The 14388-nt window shown below is 36.6% G+C and overlaps 1 protein-coding gene across 2 annotated transcripts in view; it reads left to right on the top strand.

Moving 5' to 3' along the window:
- Positions 1-14388, top strand: part of RBM17 (RNA binding motif protein 17) — a 40842-nt gene that overhangs the window by 22885 nt on the left and 3569 nt on the right. For both annotated transcript variants that reach the window (XM_072653433.1, XM_072653432.1), the window contains exons 6-9: positions 3954-4010; positions 6175-6316; positions 7272-7423; positions 13748-13821. In XM_072653433.1, coding sequence (XP_072509534.1) covers positions 3954-4010; positions 6175-6316; positions 7272-7423; positions 13748-13821 — 425 coding nt within the window. The remainder of the gene's footprint in view (positions 1-3953; positions 4011-6174; positions 6317-7271; positions 7424-13747; positions 13822-14388) is intronic.

The following is a 14388-nucleotide window of genomic DNA, read 5'->3' as shown; positions in this document are numbered from 1 at the left end:
AAAGAAGGAAAAGAAGTATGGAAGCAAAATATGCTACATTTTTTTCCTTATTTGAATTAGATTGCTTGTTGTGTTTTGGGGAGACATTTTCCCGGGACATCTCCAAAATGTCTTAGTAACAGTAAAAGCAAATGTACTTTATTTACAGTGCTTCACGATGTGAAGTGCAAAACTATTATGATACCCACAGACTTCATGGGTTGCTAGTTTTTCTTTTAAATACAGTGATCCTAAGTACAGTATGTGAAAGTTTAGAAATTTATGTCAAAGAAGTAAAGCTAATTATTATGATCATTCCATACATCACAAAGAACTAAGACTTTGAACAGGTAGAAATCACAGTGATCTAATATTTTTAGATCCAGTCATGTTTTTGTGAGACTCAACGGCCATATGGTGAAATTAGAAAGGTTAGAATGTATTGACGTTAGCACACTGATGCAGCGGGAGAGATAATCTGGTGCCTGATAGTAACTTTTTATTTTTTTAATTTTTTTCCCCTCAGTTTTATTTTTTTTTTATAATTTTATTTATTTTTACAATCACTACCATAAAACTTAGATTTTTTTTTCCCCCTACCTACCCCACACCTCCCCCCTCCCTCCACGAGACAGCATACAATTCTGTATAGGATCTACACATACCTTCCTATTAAATACATTTTCATTATAGTCATGCTGTGTAGAAGAACTGAAATGAATGGGAGAAATAACATAACAAACCAAAACATAATACACACACAAACAAAGAGATCTGCTACATTCTGCGATTGACTTCCATAGTTCTTTCTCTGGATGTGAAAGGCATTTTGCCTTGTGGAAGACCATTGGGAATTTTTTTTTTTTAAGTCTTTGCATTGCTATGAAGTTTAAAGTCTACCAGAAAAAACTCTTGCACACTGTGGTCGTTGCTGTGTGCAAAGTTCTCCTGGTTCTGCTCCTTTCACTAAGCATCAGATCACATAAGTCTTTCCAGACCTCTCTGAAGTCTTCTTGTTCATCATTTCTTATAGCGCAATAGTATTGCATTACATTCATATACCATAATTTATTCAACCATTCCCCAATTGATGGGGATCCCCTTGATTTCCAGTTTTGGGCAACTACAAAGAGAGCTGCTGTAAATATTTTTGTACATATGGGACCCTTTCCCATTTTTGTGATCTCTTGGGGATACATTCCTTGAAGCGATATTGCTGGGTCAAAGGGTAAACTTTTTATTTTTAATAATGAAAATCATTGTCAACATTGTTATTGTTGACTTTTTAAAAATGTTTTTCAAGTAAGGAATGTGGAGATATGTATAAAAAATACACAGATATAAGAAACAAATTGACATTGTTAAAACTAGTCAGTCATCAAGCATTTATTAAGTGCTTACTGTGTGCCAGACACTGCTATCCCAAACAGTCTATTCTCAAGGAGCTAAAACTGTAATGGAGGAGACGACAACATGTAAATGTTGTTGTTGTTTAGTCTTGTCTGACTCTTCATGACCCCAAGGATTCATGGGGTTTTCTTGGCAAAGATACTAGGATAGTTTGACTAGAATAGTCCTTCTCCAGTGTATCCCCATTTTACAGATGAGGAACTGAGGCAAAGAGAGGTCAAGTAACTTGCCTAGGGTTACACAGCTAGTACATGAGGCCCAGTGCTCTATCCGTTGTGCCATCTAGCAGTCTGAAATGTAAATATTAAAAAATAAATGCAGAATAGATGGCAGGTAATCTCAGAAAGGTGCTAATAGCTGAGGAAATAGGGAACCAGGAGGAGGAACCTGAAGAGACTTCTACAGAAGGTAACATTTCAGCTAGAGAAACTAAGAGGTGGAGGTGAGGAAAGCACTCCAAGCATGGGAACAGCCATTGCAAAAGCACTGAAATGGGAGATGGAATGTCCAGAAACAGCAAATAGCTAGTTTAACTGTATCAAAAAATGTGTGGAGGGTAGTAAAATATAAGAAGAGGCAAGTAGGAAGATTCTACCTTGGGGGGGAGGGAGGCATTAGATGACAGAGGACTATATATTTGACCCTAGAAAACATACGAAACTACTGAAATTTATTGAGTAGGAGAGTGACATGGTCTGACCTTTACTTTAGGAGCATCACTGGCAACCAAGTGGAGAATAGGATGCAGAGAAACTTGAGGCAGGGATCCCAATTAGAAGGTTATTTAAATAGATGAGACAAGTGTTGACGAGAACTTATAGTAGATTAGTGGATATTTGAATGGAGAGAAGAGGATGCAAATGAGAGATGTAAAAGTAGAAATGATAAGATTTAGCATAAATTAGATATGTAGGATGAGTGAGGGTAAGGACCAGAGGATGTAAGGTTATGAGCTTAGGTCAAAGGAATGATGATGTAATAGGGAAGTTCTATAAAGAGCTGGGTTTGGGGGAAAGATAATGAAATGTATTGTATTTGAGATGGCTGTGGAATTTGAAGATATCTATAGAAGTTTGGAATGTCCAGTAATCAGGTGATGGAGGACTGGAGTTCAGGAGAAAGACCAGGACTGGATATATAGATCTGGATGGAGATGCTGACTGAACCCCTAAAGGCTGAGATCACTGGGTGAGAAAATATAAAGAGAAAAGAAAAGAGGTCCCAGGACAGAGCCTTGGGGGCCCGTCATGATTAGTGGTGGTGACAGGGATGAATAACCAGCAGAGAAAGACTGGGAAAGAGCGGTCATTTAGATAGGAGGAGAAACAAGAGAGAATAGTGTTAAAAGCTCTTAGAAAAGTATTATCTAGGTGAGATGATTTCATAGTGTCAAAGTCTGCAGAGGTCAAGACAGTTGAAGATTAAGGAGAGGCTATTAGATTTGACAAGAGATCATTGGTAACTTTGAGGAGGGCAGTTTCAGTTGAATGATGAAGGAAAAAACCAGGTCTGAACATACATATCACTGTACTGCCCCCAAAACTTAAGTGTCATCCTATAGAATAAATACTCCGGTGGCATTTAAAACCCTTCAGTTTGATTTCAGTCTGTCTTTCCAGACCGATTTCACTTAACTCCTCCTCAAGCATTCTTCACTAGCTTCCTTCAGAATGGAGCTCCAGTGCCATCTCTTACATGTATCGTTCCTAATTCTCCTCCTGGTTGTTGGCACTCCCTCATTCAGTCACAATTACTTTGTATTTACTTATTTGTGTACATGTAGTTTCCCCCTAGTAGAATATTATTGCCTTGAGGCAGGGACTGTTTCATTTGTGTCTTTGTATCCCCAGTACCTTGTACATATTAGGGGTTTGTCAGTTAAGTTCTCTAACTTACATGTTGATAAGGTTTAGGTGATGGTATTTTTTCCATTTTGGTGATAGCCATAATACAGATTTAAGTCTTCAGGAATCTGACTTCTAAAATTTTTTCTTTGTGGTTACTTCCCAACTTCCAACTCAATTCCTACCATAAATCTCCTTGTAACAAAAAACTAGTTAAGTAAGATAAATTAACACATTGACTAGGTCTAATGATGTAGGCCTGAGTAATGTTTTATCTTTAGAGTTCTGCTTATTTCGCTTGATATCCATTCATACAAGCCTTCACAAATCTTCAGTTCTTCAGTCTTCATTTCCTGCACAATAGTCTGTTAATGTAACAAATTTGTTCAGTCACTCACCATTGTGTATCCACTTCAATTCTTTTGTACTATACAAAGTATTGCCATAATTATATATGAGATCTTTTTATCTATAGCCTTTGACAAGGTAAAAGGGTATGTAAAATTTACTTTTCTAGTTTAATTACAAATTGTTTTCTCTAATGTGCTACTCTTCTCTCAGCCCCTCCATCACTAACTATTCCCATCTAACTTTGCCAATTTTTCAGGTCCAAGGTAAAATCTCAGACTTTCAATATGTATTTCTCTTATTAGTAATTTGAAACCTATGGTTTTATTTTTCCCATTCCTTTAATCAATTCAATTTTATGTTCATTTGCAGGTATGGGAGGTGCTGCCATTGCACCACCAACTTCTCTCGTGGAAAAAGACAAAGAATGTAAGTTGATCTATTTCTTGACTTCATTCATGTCTTAAAATGACTATGCTAGCTATGACTCAATGATTATAATTCTTAGCTTAAGTCAACTGGTTTCCTGAAGTTAAGGGGGTAGTAATTGATTTGTTTCCCTCTGTTCTAGATGCAGTTTAACTGTGTAAGCCCTTCCTTCTTTAAGATAAACAAAAAAGGCATTTCCCAGATTTACAACTGCAGGGCCAGGGTCAGACCTTTCTATCCTTCATCCCTTGGGGCAGAAAAAGTTTCATCTCTGTTTTCTTACTGCTTTTACTACTGTAATCCAGCACAGTCTACTATGTGGTTTAAAAGTATTCTCTATTTCTCAGTGTGCCAGCCAAGTTCTGAATACTGTGTTTTCATTCGTCCATTTTATTTTGGTGATTTGATTTGAGCTTATTTTTTTGGAGTTGGCATATTTACTTATAGATTAAAAATTGTATCCTTTGTCAATTAAGGAGGTATTGCTGGGTTAATTGAAAAAAATCTAGGTTCTTTACCTGCCACTTTTCTAGTGACTGCCATAGAAAATTGTAGTATAGGTCACTATCCACTAGATGGCAGAAGCTGACTTGATTTTTAATATCCTTACTATTCATTTTCAAGCCATTGTGTTTGTAGATCTATTAAGCTACCTGGAAGATCTCTACTACTTTCCGCCTCTTCCATTAACAAAATTGTAATGAGCTGGAAAGAATTTGAGGAGTCATCCAGGCTACTTAAGCTAACCCACAAAAAAGTAGAATTATAATATAACCACTCCGCTTAATAACCTTTAAAACCAGTGATTCTCCATATTTTCTAATATGTTATGATCTTCTGCAGAGTAGATGATTTCAGATTTCAATGTGTTGTATAAATTTGTAGTTTTCTCTTCATGTATGTTACTTCCTATAACTTTACTATGAGAGAATCAGTTGAAATAATATGTGTAAAGGGCTTTGTAACCTTTAAGGCACTAAAATTATTATTAGGAGAAGGAAAAGAAGGTGAGTGAGTGGTAAGCATTATTCTCCCTATTATTTTCATAATTATTAAATAGCATACACCGGATATAGTTGAGTGCATAAATAGTGTGAACCAGTATATTACTATAAAACTAGAAGTCAGGATCATTGGGGTATTGTCCTATTTTCTCTCCTGTAGCCAGATTTTCCTTAATTATATTGTATGTTAAAAACTTTTATTTTATATGTGACCTATTTAAATAGGAATGGCTTTTTCCAAAGAAACAATATTACAAATGGTGAGTAGGTTCCTAGGCCAAGACTATTTAACCTATAATTAATGTAATTGAAACACTGTTCACTTAAAATAAAAAATCATAGAAAATCAGAAAGCACTATTTTTGCAAATGTAAAATACAATAGTCCCTCATTTACAAAAAGATTAGGTTCTAAAAGGTCATTTTTAATTTGTTGGTTTTAACTTAGAATATATTTTCTCACTTAGATATTAACCATAATATAATTTATATTTCTTAGGCCAGTCCCTTAAAGACAATTTAACCTGTAATGCCACTGACGTATAGTGTTGCAGAACCTAAGTACCATATTTCTAGAGAAAAAATGTTTGTGTTCTACTTCGAACTATCACAAATGCTTTTAGCCTTATTTCAGCCCTGTCATTGGGTTGAAATCTTCCCATGGCCAACCTGGCACATTTGAGACTTTAGACTTTAAAGTGGTGACTCCACAGCTCCTAATCGCTGGTATAGGTCCTGTGATTTGTACTAGAAATCTCACAGGATTGACAATTGCTGATCTGGCATTGGAAAGGAAAGAATAGGAGTTCCTGTCCCTGCCAGCATGCCACTTTTATGTCAGGTGTGTATATATATCAGTATGGGACTACTGAATAATATTTAACCATCGCATTCTCCTCTGCCCCTGTAGCAGTTTTCATAATTTCATCTGCCTCATTTGGGGTTAAAGGCAAGAAGAGAGACAGGTAGTCCAAGGAGTCTTTATTGTGGTTACTCTAAGTCTTGGGTATAAGATGTAAAAGATTTTATTTCTTCCCAAATCTTCATTAAGCTGCATGAAACATAAGTATTTGAAGTAGTTAATGCAATAAAAATAATTTTATAAAGATATATTCTTTGTGAAAATTTTCTCTTTGTAAGCTTGTTTAATTGTCTAAACAGTACCCAGAGACTTTCCATTTGAAGAGGAGTCGAGACCTCGTTCACAGTCTTCCAAAGCTGCTATTCCTCCTCCTGTGTATGATGAACAAGAGAGACCACGATCTCCAACAGGACCCAGTAATTCCTTCCTTGCTAATATGGGGTAATTATTTCAGTTGAATTCATTTGAAAAAATAAATTCGTAAGAATTTGAGCAATGTTGTTAAGTGGAAGCAGTGTGGAATAGTGGAAGACTGCTGGATTTTAAGTCCAGGAGGCTGGATTTGAATCATAACCCTGCCACTTACTACGTGTGTGACCTTGGACAACTCTCAATTGATGTTTTCTTCAGTTTACTAATCTGTAAAATGAGGTTGGAATAGTTGACCCCTAACATCGTTTACAGCTCTAAATCTTTGATCTGGAATGTAGGTATAAAGGAACATTTCAAACTCTGACACATATAGCCATTGCCTGAATATTAGCATGTGCTTTTATGTGTAGTTAAATTATTTTTGTTCTACCCTCTCTTCAGGGTAATCTCTTAGTGAATTTGGAGGACATTCCAACAGTGTGTCATCATCTTCTCTAAAAACTTCCACATTTAAGTTTTCATAATTTTTGTGTTCAGTTTCATATTCATCATAAGTATCATGCCTGGTCATTATTAATTTTTTAAGTATAATTTGTAAATAGACTTTGTACATTTTGAGTTAGATGTCTTTTACCTAGAATCATCAGGATTCTAGAGTGAGAGAATTTTTTTCTTGTCCCATTGGCCTAGTAGATCTTGTACTATTTTCTCTGTAATTTGGAATTTCTTCACTTTAGTATGTGAAACTTGATTGATTTTAACTTTTCATAACACTTTTATCCTATATGTGCCTATTATCCATTAATTTACTCAAACCCTTTCCAACTTATATTGTTATCTAGTACTATATTCCAACTTATATTGTCCCCTGAATTCCAAAGTAACTTTATACTTAGATTCTATTATATTACCTAAAATTGATTTTTATAACTTGCCAGAACTTATACATTCCTTTTAGGACTCATTTGATTTTAAGGACAAGAAAACTGATTTACATCATACTTTTCATTGTTCCTCTTGCTAGTGGTACTGTAGCTCATAAAATCATGCAGAAGTACGGCTTCCGAGAAGGACAGGGACTTGGAAAACATGAACAGGGACTGAGCACAGCATTGTCTGTTGAAAAGACAAGTAAACGAGGTGGCAAGATTATTGTTGGCGATGCTACAGAGAAAGGTATGTCTTCCTGAAAAAGGGAACTTTGGTTTTAGATACCAGGGAGAACAGGAAAGCCTTTCATTCAGTTTGCGGTTTTTTCTAGAAGAGTGTATTCCTTGACATTACCTTTTCCCTCAAACTACAGATTTTTTTAGATGGTCCTTCAGTCAGTCAATTAATAAACATTTAATTGTTGCCTTCTATGTGCCAGGCACTATGCTAACCTCTGGAGGTACAAGAAGCCCCTGTCCACAAGGTGCTTTACAATCTCATGGGGAAGACAATATGCATACAGCTATATGCAAAGCAAACTGTATACAGGACAAGTAGGAAATAATTAACAGAGAAAAGATATGGAAGTAAGAGGACTTGGGAAAGGCCTTTGGTAAAAGATGGGAGTTTAGTTGGAACTTAAGGAAACTAGGGACCTCAGTAAGCAGAGCAGAGGGGAAAGTGTTCCTATCATGAGAAACAGCCAGGTTCTTGCCTTTAATTTTTGGAATAAGGCTAGAGATTTAAACTCTTAATAAGAAAAATGTGGAAATTGGAAGAAAAGAAAATCTTTTTTCTTTCTTTAAAAAAAGTCATTAGGAAAAAATGTGGCTACAGTTTCTTTTGAAGAAAGAATCTTGATGTGAAATTGAAACAGTTGTCTTTTAATTGAATTTTATAGCATTATCAGTAATATGTGTTTCATGTTATATATATCTTGAGTTTTTGTGATTACATATATCCTGTTTGCTTTATCACCGTTCCTCTCCTTTCCTCCTGTTTCATTCCTTCAGCTAAATTTTGCTTTCATATCTGAGATCCAAATATTTTCTTAATTGTGATCTGACATTAATTTATAATTGTGTTGCAGGTCAGGATTGTGGATTAAAATCACACAAAAACCTCAGGGGTAGCATTTTAGAGATTTATTTAAACTCCACAGTTTTACTGCACTGCATCAATATGTTGTAGAAGTGACACATTCTTGAAAACTATCCTAAGATATAGTTTCTGTAAAGTTCAGTTATGTTACAAGTGCTTCAGGTATCATACTTGTTACTAACTGAGTCTGTGGTCTGGCGCATCACTTAGCCACCTCTGCCTTTTTTTACCTCAACTGAAGCATAATAGATTCTGCTCCAGTCCCTTTTTTTGACTCTGTATCTGTCACACTTTCAGGTGTTTCTTATAAATGTTGTTGGGTTCATGTTTCTAATGCATTGCTCTCTGCTTCCATTTTGTGGGCAAATTCATCCTATTCACATTCACAGTTGATTTCTAATTGCATATTTTCCTCCATCCTATTTTCTTTTATTTATCTTCTCTCTGTGTCTCTTTGTATCTCTCTCTGTCTCTCTCCCTCTCTCTTCCTCCTCTTTCCCCACCCCTTCCCACCCCTGTTCCTTCTCAAAAGACTGTTTTGCTTTTGACTACTGCCTCCCTTAACCCACCCTCCCATTTATTACTCGTCCTCCCCTTTGTTTTATCCCCTCTTTGAACCAGTTCTGATGAGAACCTCCCCTCATTGTCACCTCCACTGTGAAAGCTCTTCCTTCCACTCTTTTTTGTGAGAAAATGTTCCCCATTCTTCCTCTTCCTTTCTTACTTCTCCCCCTTTTTTTAGGTTATCCCTACATAGTAGACACACTTATGCCCTCTATTGATTTAGACTCCTCCTAACTGCCCTAATAATGATAAAGTTCTTAAGAGTTACATGTCTCATCTTCCTATATAGGAATGTAAACAGTTTAGCCTTAATAAGTTCCTTATGATTTCTCTTTCATGTTTAGCTTTTTATGCTACTATTGAGTCTTCTGTTTGTCAAATTTTCTATTCAGCTCTTGATCTTTTTCATTAGGAGTGTTTGAAAGTCCTGTATTTTATTAAACGACCATTTTTCCCCTGAAGGATTTGCTGAATAAGTTATTCTTGGTTATAATCTGAACTTCTTTGCCTTCTGGAATATTGTATTCCAAGCCCTCCACTCCTTTAACATGGAAGCTGCTAAATTTTGTGTGATCTTTACTATGACTTCATGATATTTGAATTGTTTCTTTCTGACTGCTTGCAGTATTTTCTCCTTGACTTGAGAGCTCTACTGTAATATTTGTGGGAGTTGTCATTTTGAGATCTCTTTCAGGAGATAATCAGTATATTCTTTCAATTTCTGTTTTACCTTGTGGTTCTAATGTCTTGGGATAAGTTTTCTTTTTAATTTCTTGAGATCTGATGTCTAGGCTCTTTTTGATCCTGGCCAATTCTGTTTTTTAAAGTGTTATTTTCTTCAGTATCTTTTGTGCCTCTTTTACCAAACTATTTTCATTTCATAATTTTCTTGTATCACTCTCATTTCTTTTTTGCATTTTTCCTCTATCACTTTTAGCTCTTCCTTTAGCTCTTCCAGGAATTCTTGTTGCACTTATTTTCAATTTGCATTTTTCTTGGAGAATTTGCTTTTAGCTGTTTTTACATTGATGTCTTCTGAGTTTTGACTTCCCTGCCTACCTTATTAGCTTTAATAGTCATGTTCTTTTTCTGTTATTTACTCGTTTTTCTAACCATTTGTTTTCGCTTTGAACTTTGTTAAAGTTGAACTCTGCTCACCTAGAGGTGAGGGAGAGGCACTGTCTTAAGCTTCAGGTTTTTTGTGTTGCTATTTTCAGAGCTAGTTCTGAGAGTCTGTAAGTTTTTGGTGCTTCCAGGGTGATGTGATAGAGAGAGAGGTGTGGTCACTGCCGTCCTGGTATGCTTTCTGGTCTTTACCAAGGAAGGGCCCCTGTTACCTTAAGCACCAGTGTTCCTCTCTGTTCTGGAACTGTGGGACTAGAGCTCCTTCTCCCTTGTGACTGACCACATGTGCTCCTCTTTGCCTTGGAATTGTGACTTAGAATTGCGTATGGGCAGTAGCATTGTCAAACAGGGCCACAGCATAAGGGCCCCCATAATCTCCTGACCATTTTTCCAATCCTTTCTTCCCCCTACTGCCCCTTGCTGTCTCTGGGCTGAGACTTCCCGAAGCTACTGCTATCTCTGTTGTAGCCTCCTCTAGGCCCGTTGGTGGGCCATTTACTTCCAAGCTGGCCCCACTCCCTTGTCACCAACTTTTCTGTCCAAGTTGATACTAGCAGCTGCTAACACCAGCACACAGGAGGACTGCTAACACAGGTTCTTAATCTGCTTTTCTAAAGGACATCTTCAAAGGGGTCAGTAAGCTTACTTTAATTAAACAGTGCAGAAAGACAAAGAGATATAAGTAGAAAGAAGTGAGTATCCAAGAAAGAATCCAGTAGACAGGGCTCCAACTGTCTAAACAAAGTAATAGATGATTTTCATATCCAGACCAGGGAGCATCAACGTCTGAGTTCACAAAGCCAGGGAACCCCTTAACAAGGGTTACCTAGAGTCTTGTCTGGAAACCACAAAGACCTCAAGTGAAACATTCTTCCTATGAGTGAGGAAACAAAATGTCACCTTCCCAGAATATAGAACAAAGACTTGGCCCTTGATTGGCTTAGCACTGAAAAGCTTGAAAGCCTATGTGTTTAGCATCTAATTGGCTTGGCACCTGATAATCTGCGCCAGTCCTCTATGTGACTCAGAATGTATCACAACTGTTAACTGGGCCAGAGTTCAAAGCAGCAAGACATCCATGATTGAAATACCTGTGTACCTTTAGACCTGGGAACATGGCCCACATTCCAAGGAAGAAAAGGAACATGTGGTCATATAGGCCCATTAATGGACAGGGAAGATCTTATATTCCATTAACTCTATAGGCTGGAAAAATGTTTTGCCCCAGCCTTTTGTTGCCTATGTCTCTCCAAAATTCAATTTGATACATTGTTTTAAAGTTGTTTAGAGGGAAATATTGGCAGAGTTCAGTCTCCATCTTGCCTCTACCCTGAATAGATATATCCTTAATGAGAAAAGAGAAAGACAGTAATTACTAACCTATATGCTTATGCTTTCCTCTTCTGATGTCATCAGTCAAATGATACACACACTTAAGAGTAGCCTCCATGAAAATATAAAAAGAAAATAAGCAGACTTTTAGTTTTCTTTATTGGACTACATCTTTATAATTACATAGCTGACTGAAGCGTTCAGAGAATACAAGATTCCATTCAATATGTAATTTCTTGATTAAAAAATATTTGACACAGTAGAGTAAATGTACCTTTAAAGGCTTTCCTCCAACAGTGAATTCCTCATGTATATGTTAAGATACTCCAAGATTCCTGATAAATGATAATGTGGAAGTTGTGACTTGATAGCCCCTTAGGTCCCATCCAGCTTTAAATCTATGATATAATGTTGGTACTCTTGATCTTCTGACCCTATACTCTGTATTTCTAGGATCTTACTCCAATAATTTCCTTTCCCCAGTATGTAGCCTCTCCTTATCTCCTGGTGCTTTTAACTGTATCCTGCTCAGATCTGTACTACCATGCTACATTGATCACATCATCACCCACAAGTATTCACCTCTACAATCCATAATTTTGAAATTTCTCACTCATAATAATATCCTGTCCTTAAAATTTTACTTTTATCTTAACCCTCTTTAAGTCTGTTCTCCTACCTTACCACAGCCTTTACTCACGGTATCCCTGCCTGATTCCCTAGGCCACTGCCCCTGTTCTGGCCTTGCTTTTCGCCTTCAAAATCTTGACCTCTGAGATAACTAGTTGATTTTTGCACACTTTGTCCCTTACCTTTAAAGTCTCCTGTTTTCTTGTTCTTGTATTGTTGCTAATTTTTTTTTAGATCCCAGCCCTGAATTATGTCATCATCTGCCTAAAAGTTACCTACAAATTTGGTTATACAGTTTCCTCTGGTCTTTCACTGCCTTGCACCGATATTTTTATTCCTTTTCCAATTCCTATTACACTTCCCATAATAATGTCACAAGTTCTTTTTCCTCCCCAATTCCATATTGTATATCGTTTCAGCATTATCTTCCATCTTCTCTTTGCTATTGGCTTAGAGAAAGAGGTACCCCTTGTTTCCAATGCCACTCCATGAGAGGCAGAGCAGTATGATGGATAGGACACTGGACTTGGAGTCAAGAAGTCCTGGGTTCATTTCCATCCTTAAACACCTACTAGTTTATGCAAGCTATTTAACCTCTTTGTACCTGTTTCCTCATCTACATAATAAAGAGGTTGGATTCAGTGACCTCTGAGATCCTTCCTACCTCTAAATCTCTGATCCTTTATTTGTGTCTTTAATCCCATCTCCTCTTTTCTAAGATTGCTCTCCCCTTCAGTCATCTCTCCCTATTTTCAAGCCCTTCTTAGTCACTGGTGCTTTACTTGTGGCCTACAAACACACTCAGATCACCCCTATCCTTTAAAACCTTCACCTGAGCCTACCATTTCCTCAAGCTAATCAGCTTATATATCCTTTCTCCTTTTTATACACAAACTCTCAGAAAGTTGTCTACACCCATTGCTTCCATTTGTTCACTTTTCCACTTGCATTCTGGAAGCAGTGATATGATTAGAAATTATTACCATACCATAAGCAGTTAGTAGGACAGTAAGTGGGATGTTTTGCCTGGAGAGGACAAGTTTTAGGGACATAATTGTCTTTAGATATTTAAAGGACTCCCTTGTAGAAGAGGAATGAGACATTGGCCTGCTATAATGGAAAACTTCTTAACATTTGAGCTGTTCAAAAAGTGAAAATGGCTACCTCTGGGTATAGTTCCCTGTTAGTAGAGATGACAAGGCAGTGTCCCAGTGACTATTTATTGGAATTGTTACTAATACGATTCAGGATTTGGGGAGGAGTTAGACTAGATGGCCTTTGAGTTCCATTCCAACTCCACACCTATTAGTATCACAAGGCTACTGGCAACCAATTTTTTTTTTTGTACATCTGTGATGCCCTCCCTTTCCTTAGGCTATACTACCTGTAAAGTAATAGGAATCTGCAGTCAGTTATTAACTGGCCATAAACTGTTACTGATAAGATATGGAACATGTGACTGCTTGTCAAGCTTACAACATTCTGTAATTCTTCACTAAGTTAAGTAGTGAACGTTTGTCCTAAGTCATTTGTTCTACTTTGGAAAGTGAAATAATAACTTGTCCAGCAATTAAAAGCCTCTATTTGAAAACCATTTTGAAAATCACTGTGATAAGCATTCCCTAAAACAAAGCCAGTTGGTTACCTTTTTGTAAGTAGGTATCCTTTTTTGTTGAGTGAAAGATTGCTGAAGTGCTTGAGATAAGATTGGGAGAAACAGGATGCTCATTGGTTGGATTGCACTGTTTCATGATGGCAAGGGTTGACCCAGATTTTTACTGTGAATAACATACATATTGGTTTATTCTGTTACTGTAGATGCATCCAAGAAATCAGATTCAAATCCATTAACTGAGATCCTTAAGTGTCCTACAAAAGTGGTTCTACTAAGGGTAAGTGGAAAAAAGTCTTTTATTTTTGTCTGATTTTATTTCAGATATTGTTCAAGTATAAAAGAGCAAAAACAATAGCTGCTTAAATTATTTTCCCTGCATAATTTATGTCCAGGGATCACCTAAATATAAATTATAGCTTACTGATTTTACTTTTTAAAAGGGTATGTTAATTCACCAAAGTTGCTACATAAGTTACAATTTATTGTGTCAGTGACTATCAGGGTCATAGCTGACATTTGGGGAGAACTCAGAAACTGACTAATAATAAAGAAATACAAATCTTAGAGACTGGTTATTGCAGGATCTTATAAAAAAAATTTTTTTCCTTTCCCTGACTCAAATCGTCAAAAATCAAAAATGTGATTTTAGAGTTATTTACATTGAAGTATTCATTTCTTTGCAGTTCAATGGGTAGGAAATAATCTGTTTAAAAGATTACTATAATGGTAGTTTTTTAGACCAGGGGAAAATATTATTTTTGACATTTCCTTGTTCTGCTACTTGAAGGTTGTGCAGAATTCTAGTGCCTAAATAGGGTCTTCTTTAACATGATACCCAGAGCTT

Source organism: Notamacropus eugenii, chromosome 3, assembly GCF_028372415.1.
Source record: "Notamacropus eugenii isolate mMacEug1 chromosome 3, mMacEug1.pri_v2, whole genome shotgun sequence".
Lineage (NCBI taxonomy): Eukaryota > Metazoa > Chordata > Mammalia > Diprotodontia > Macropodidae > Notamacropus > Notamacropus eugenii.
This window is presented reverse-complemented; position numbering and strand designations above follow the sequence as displayed.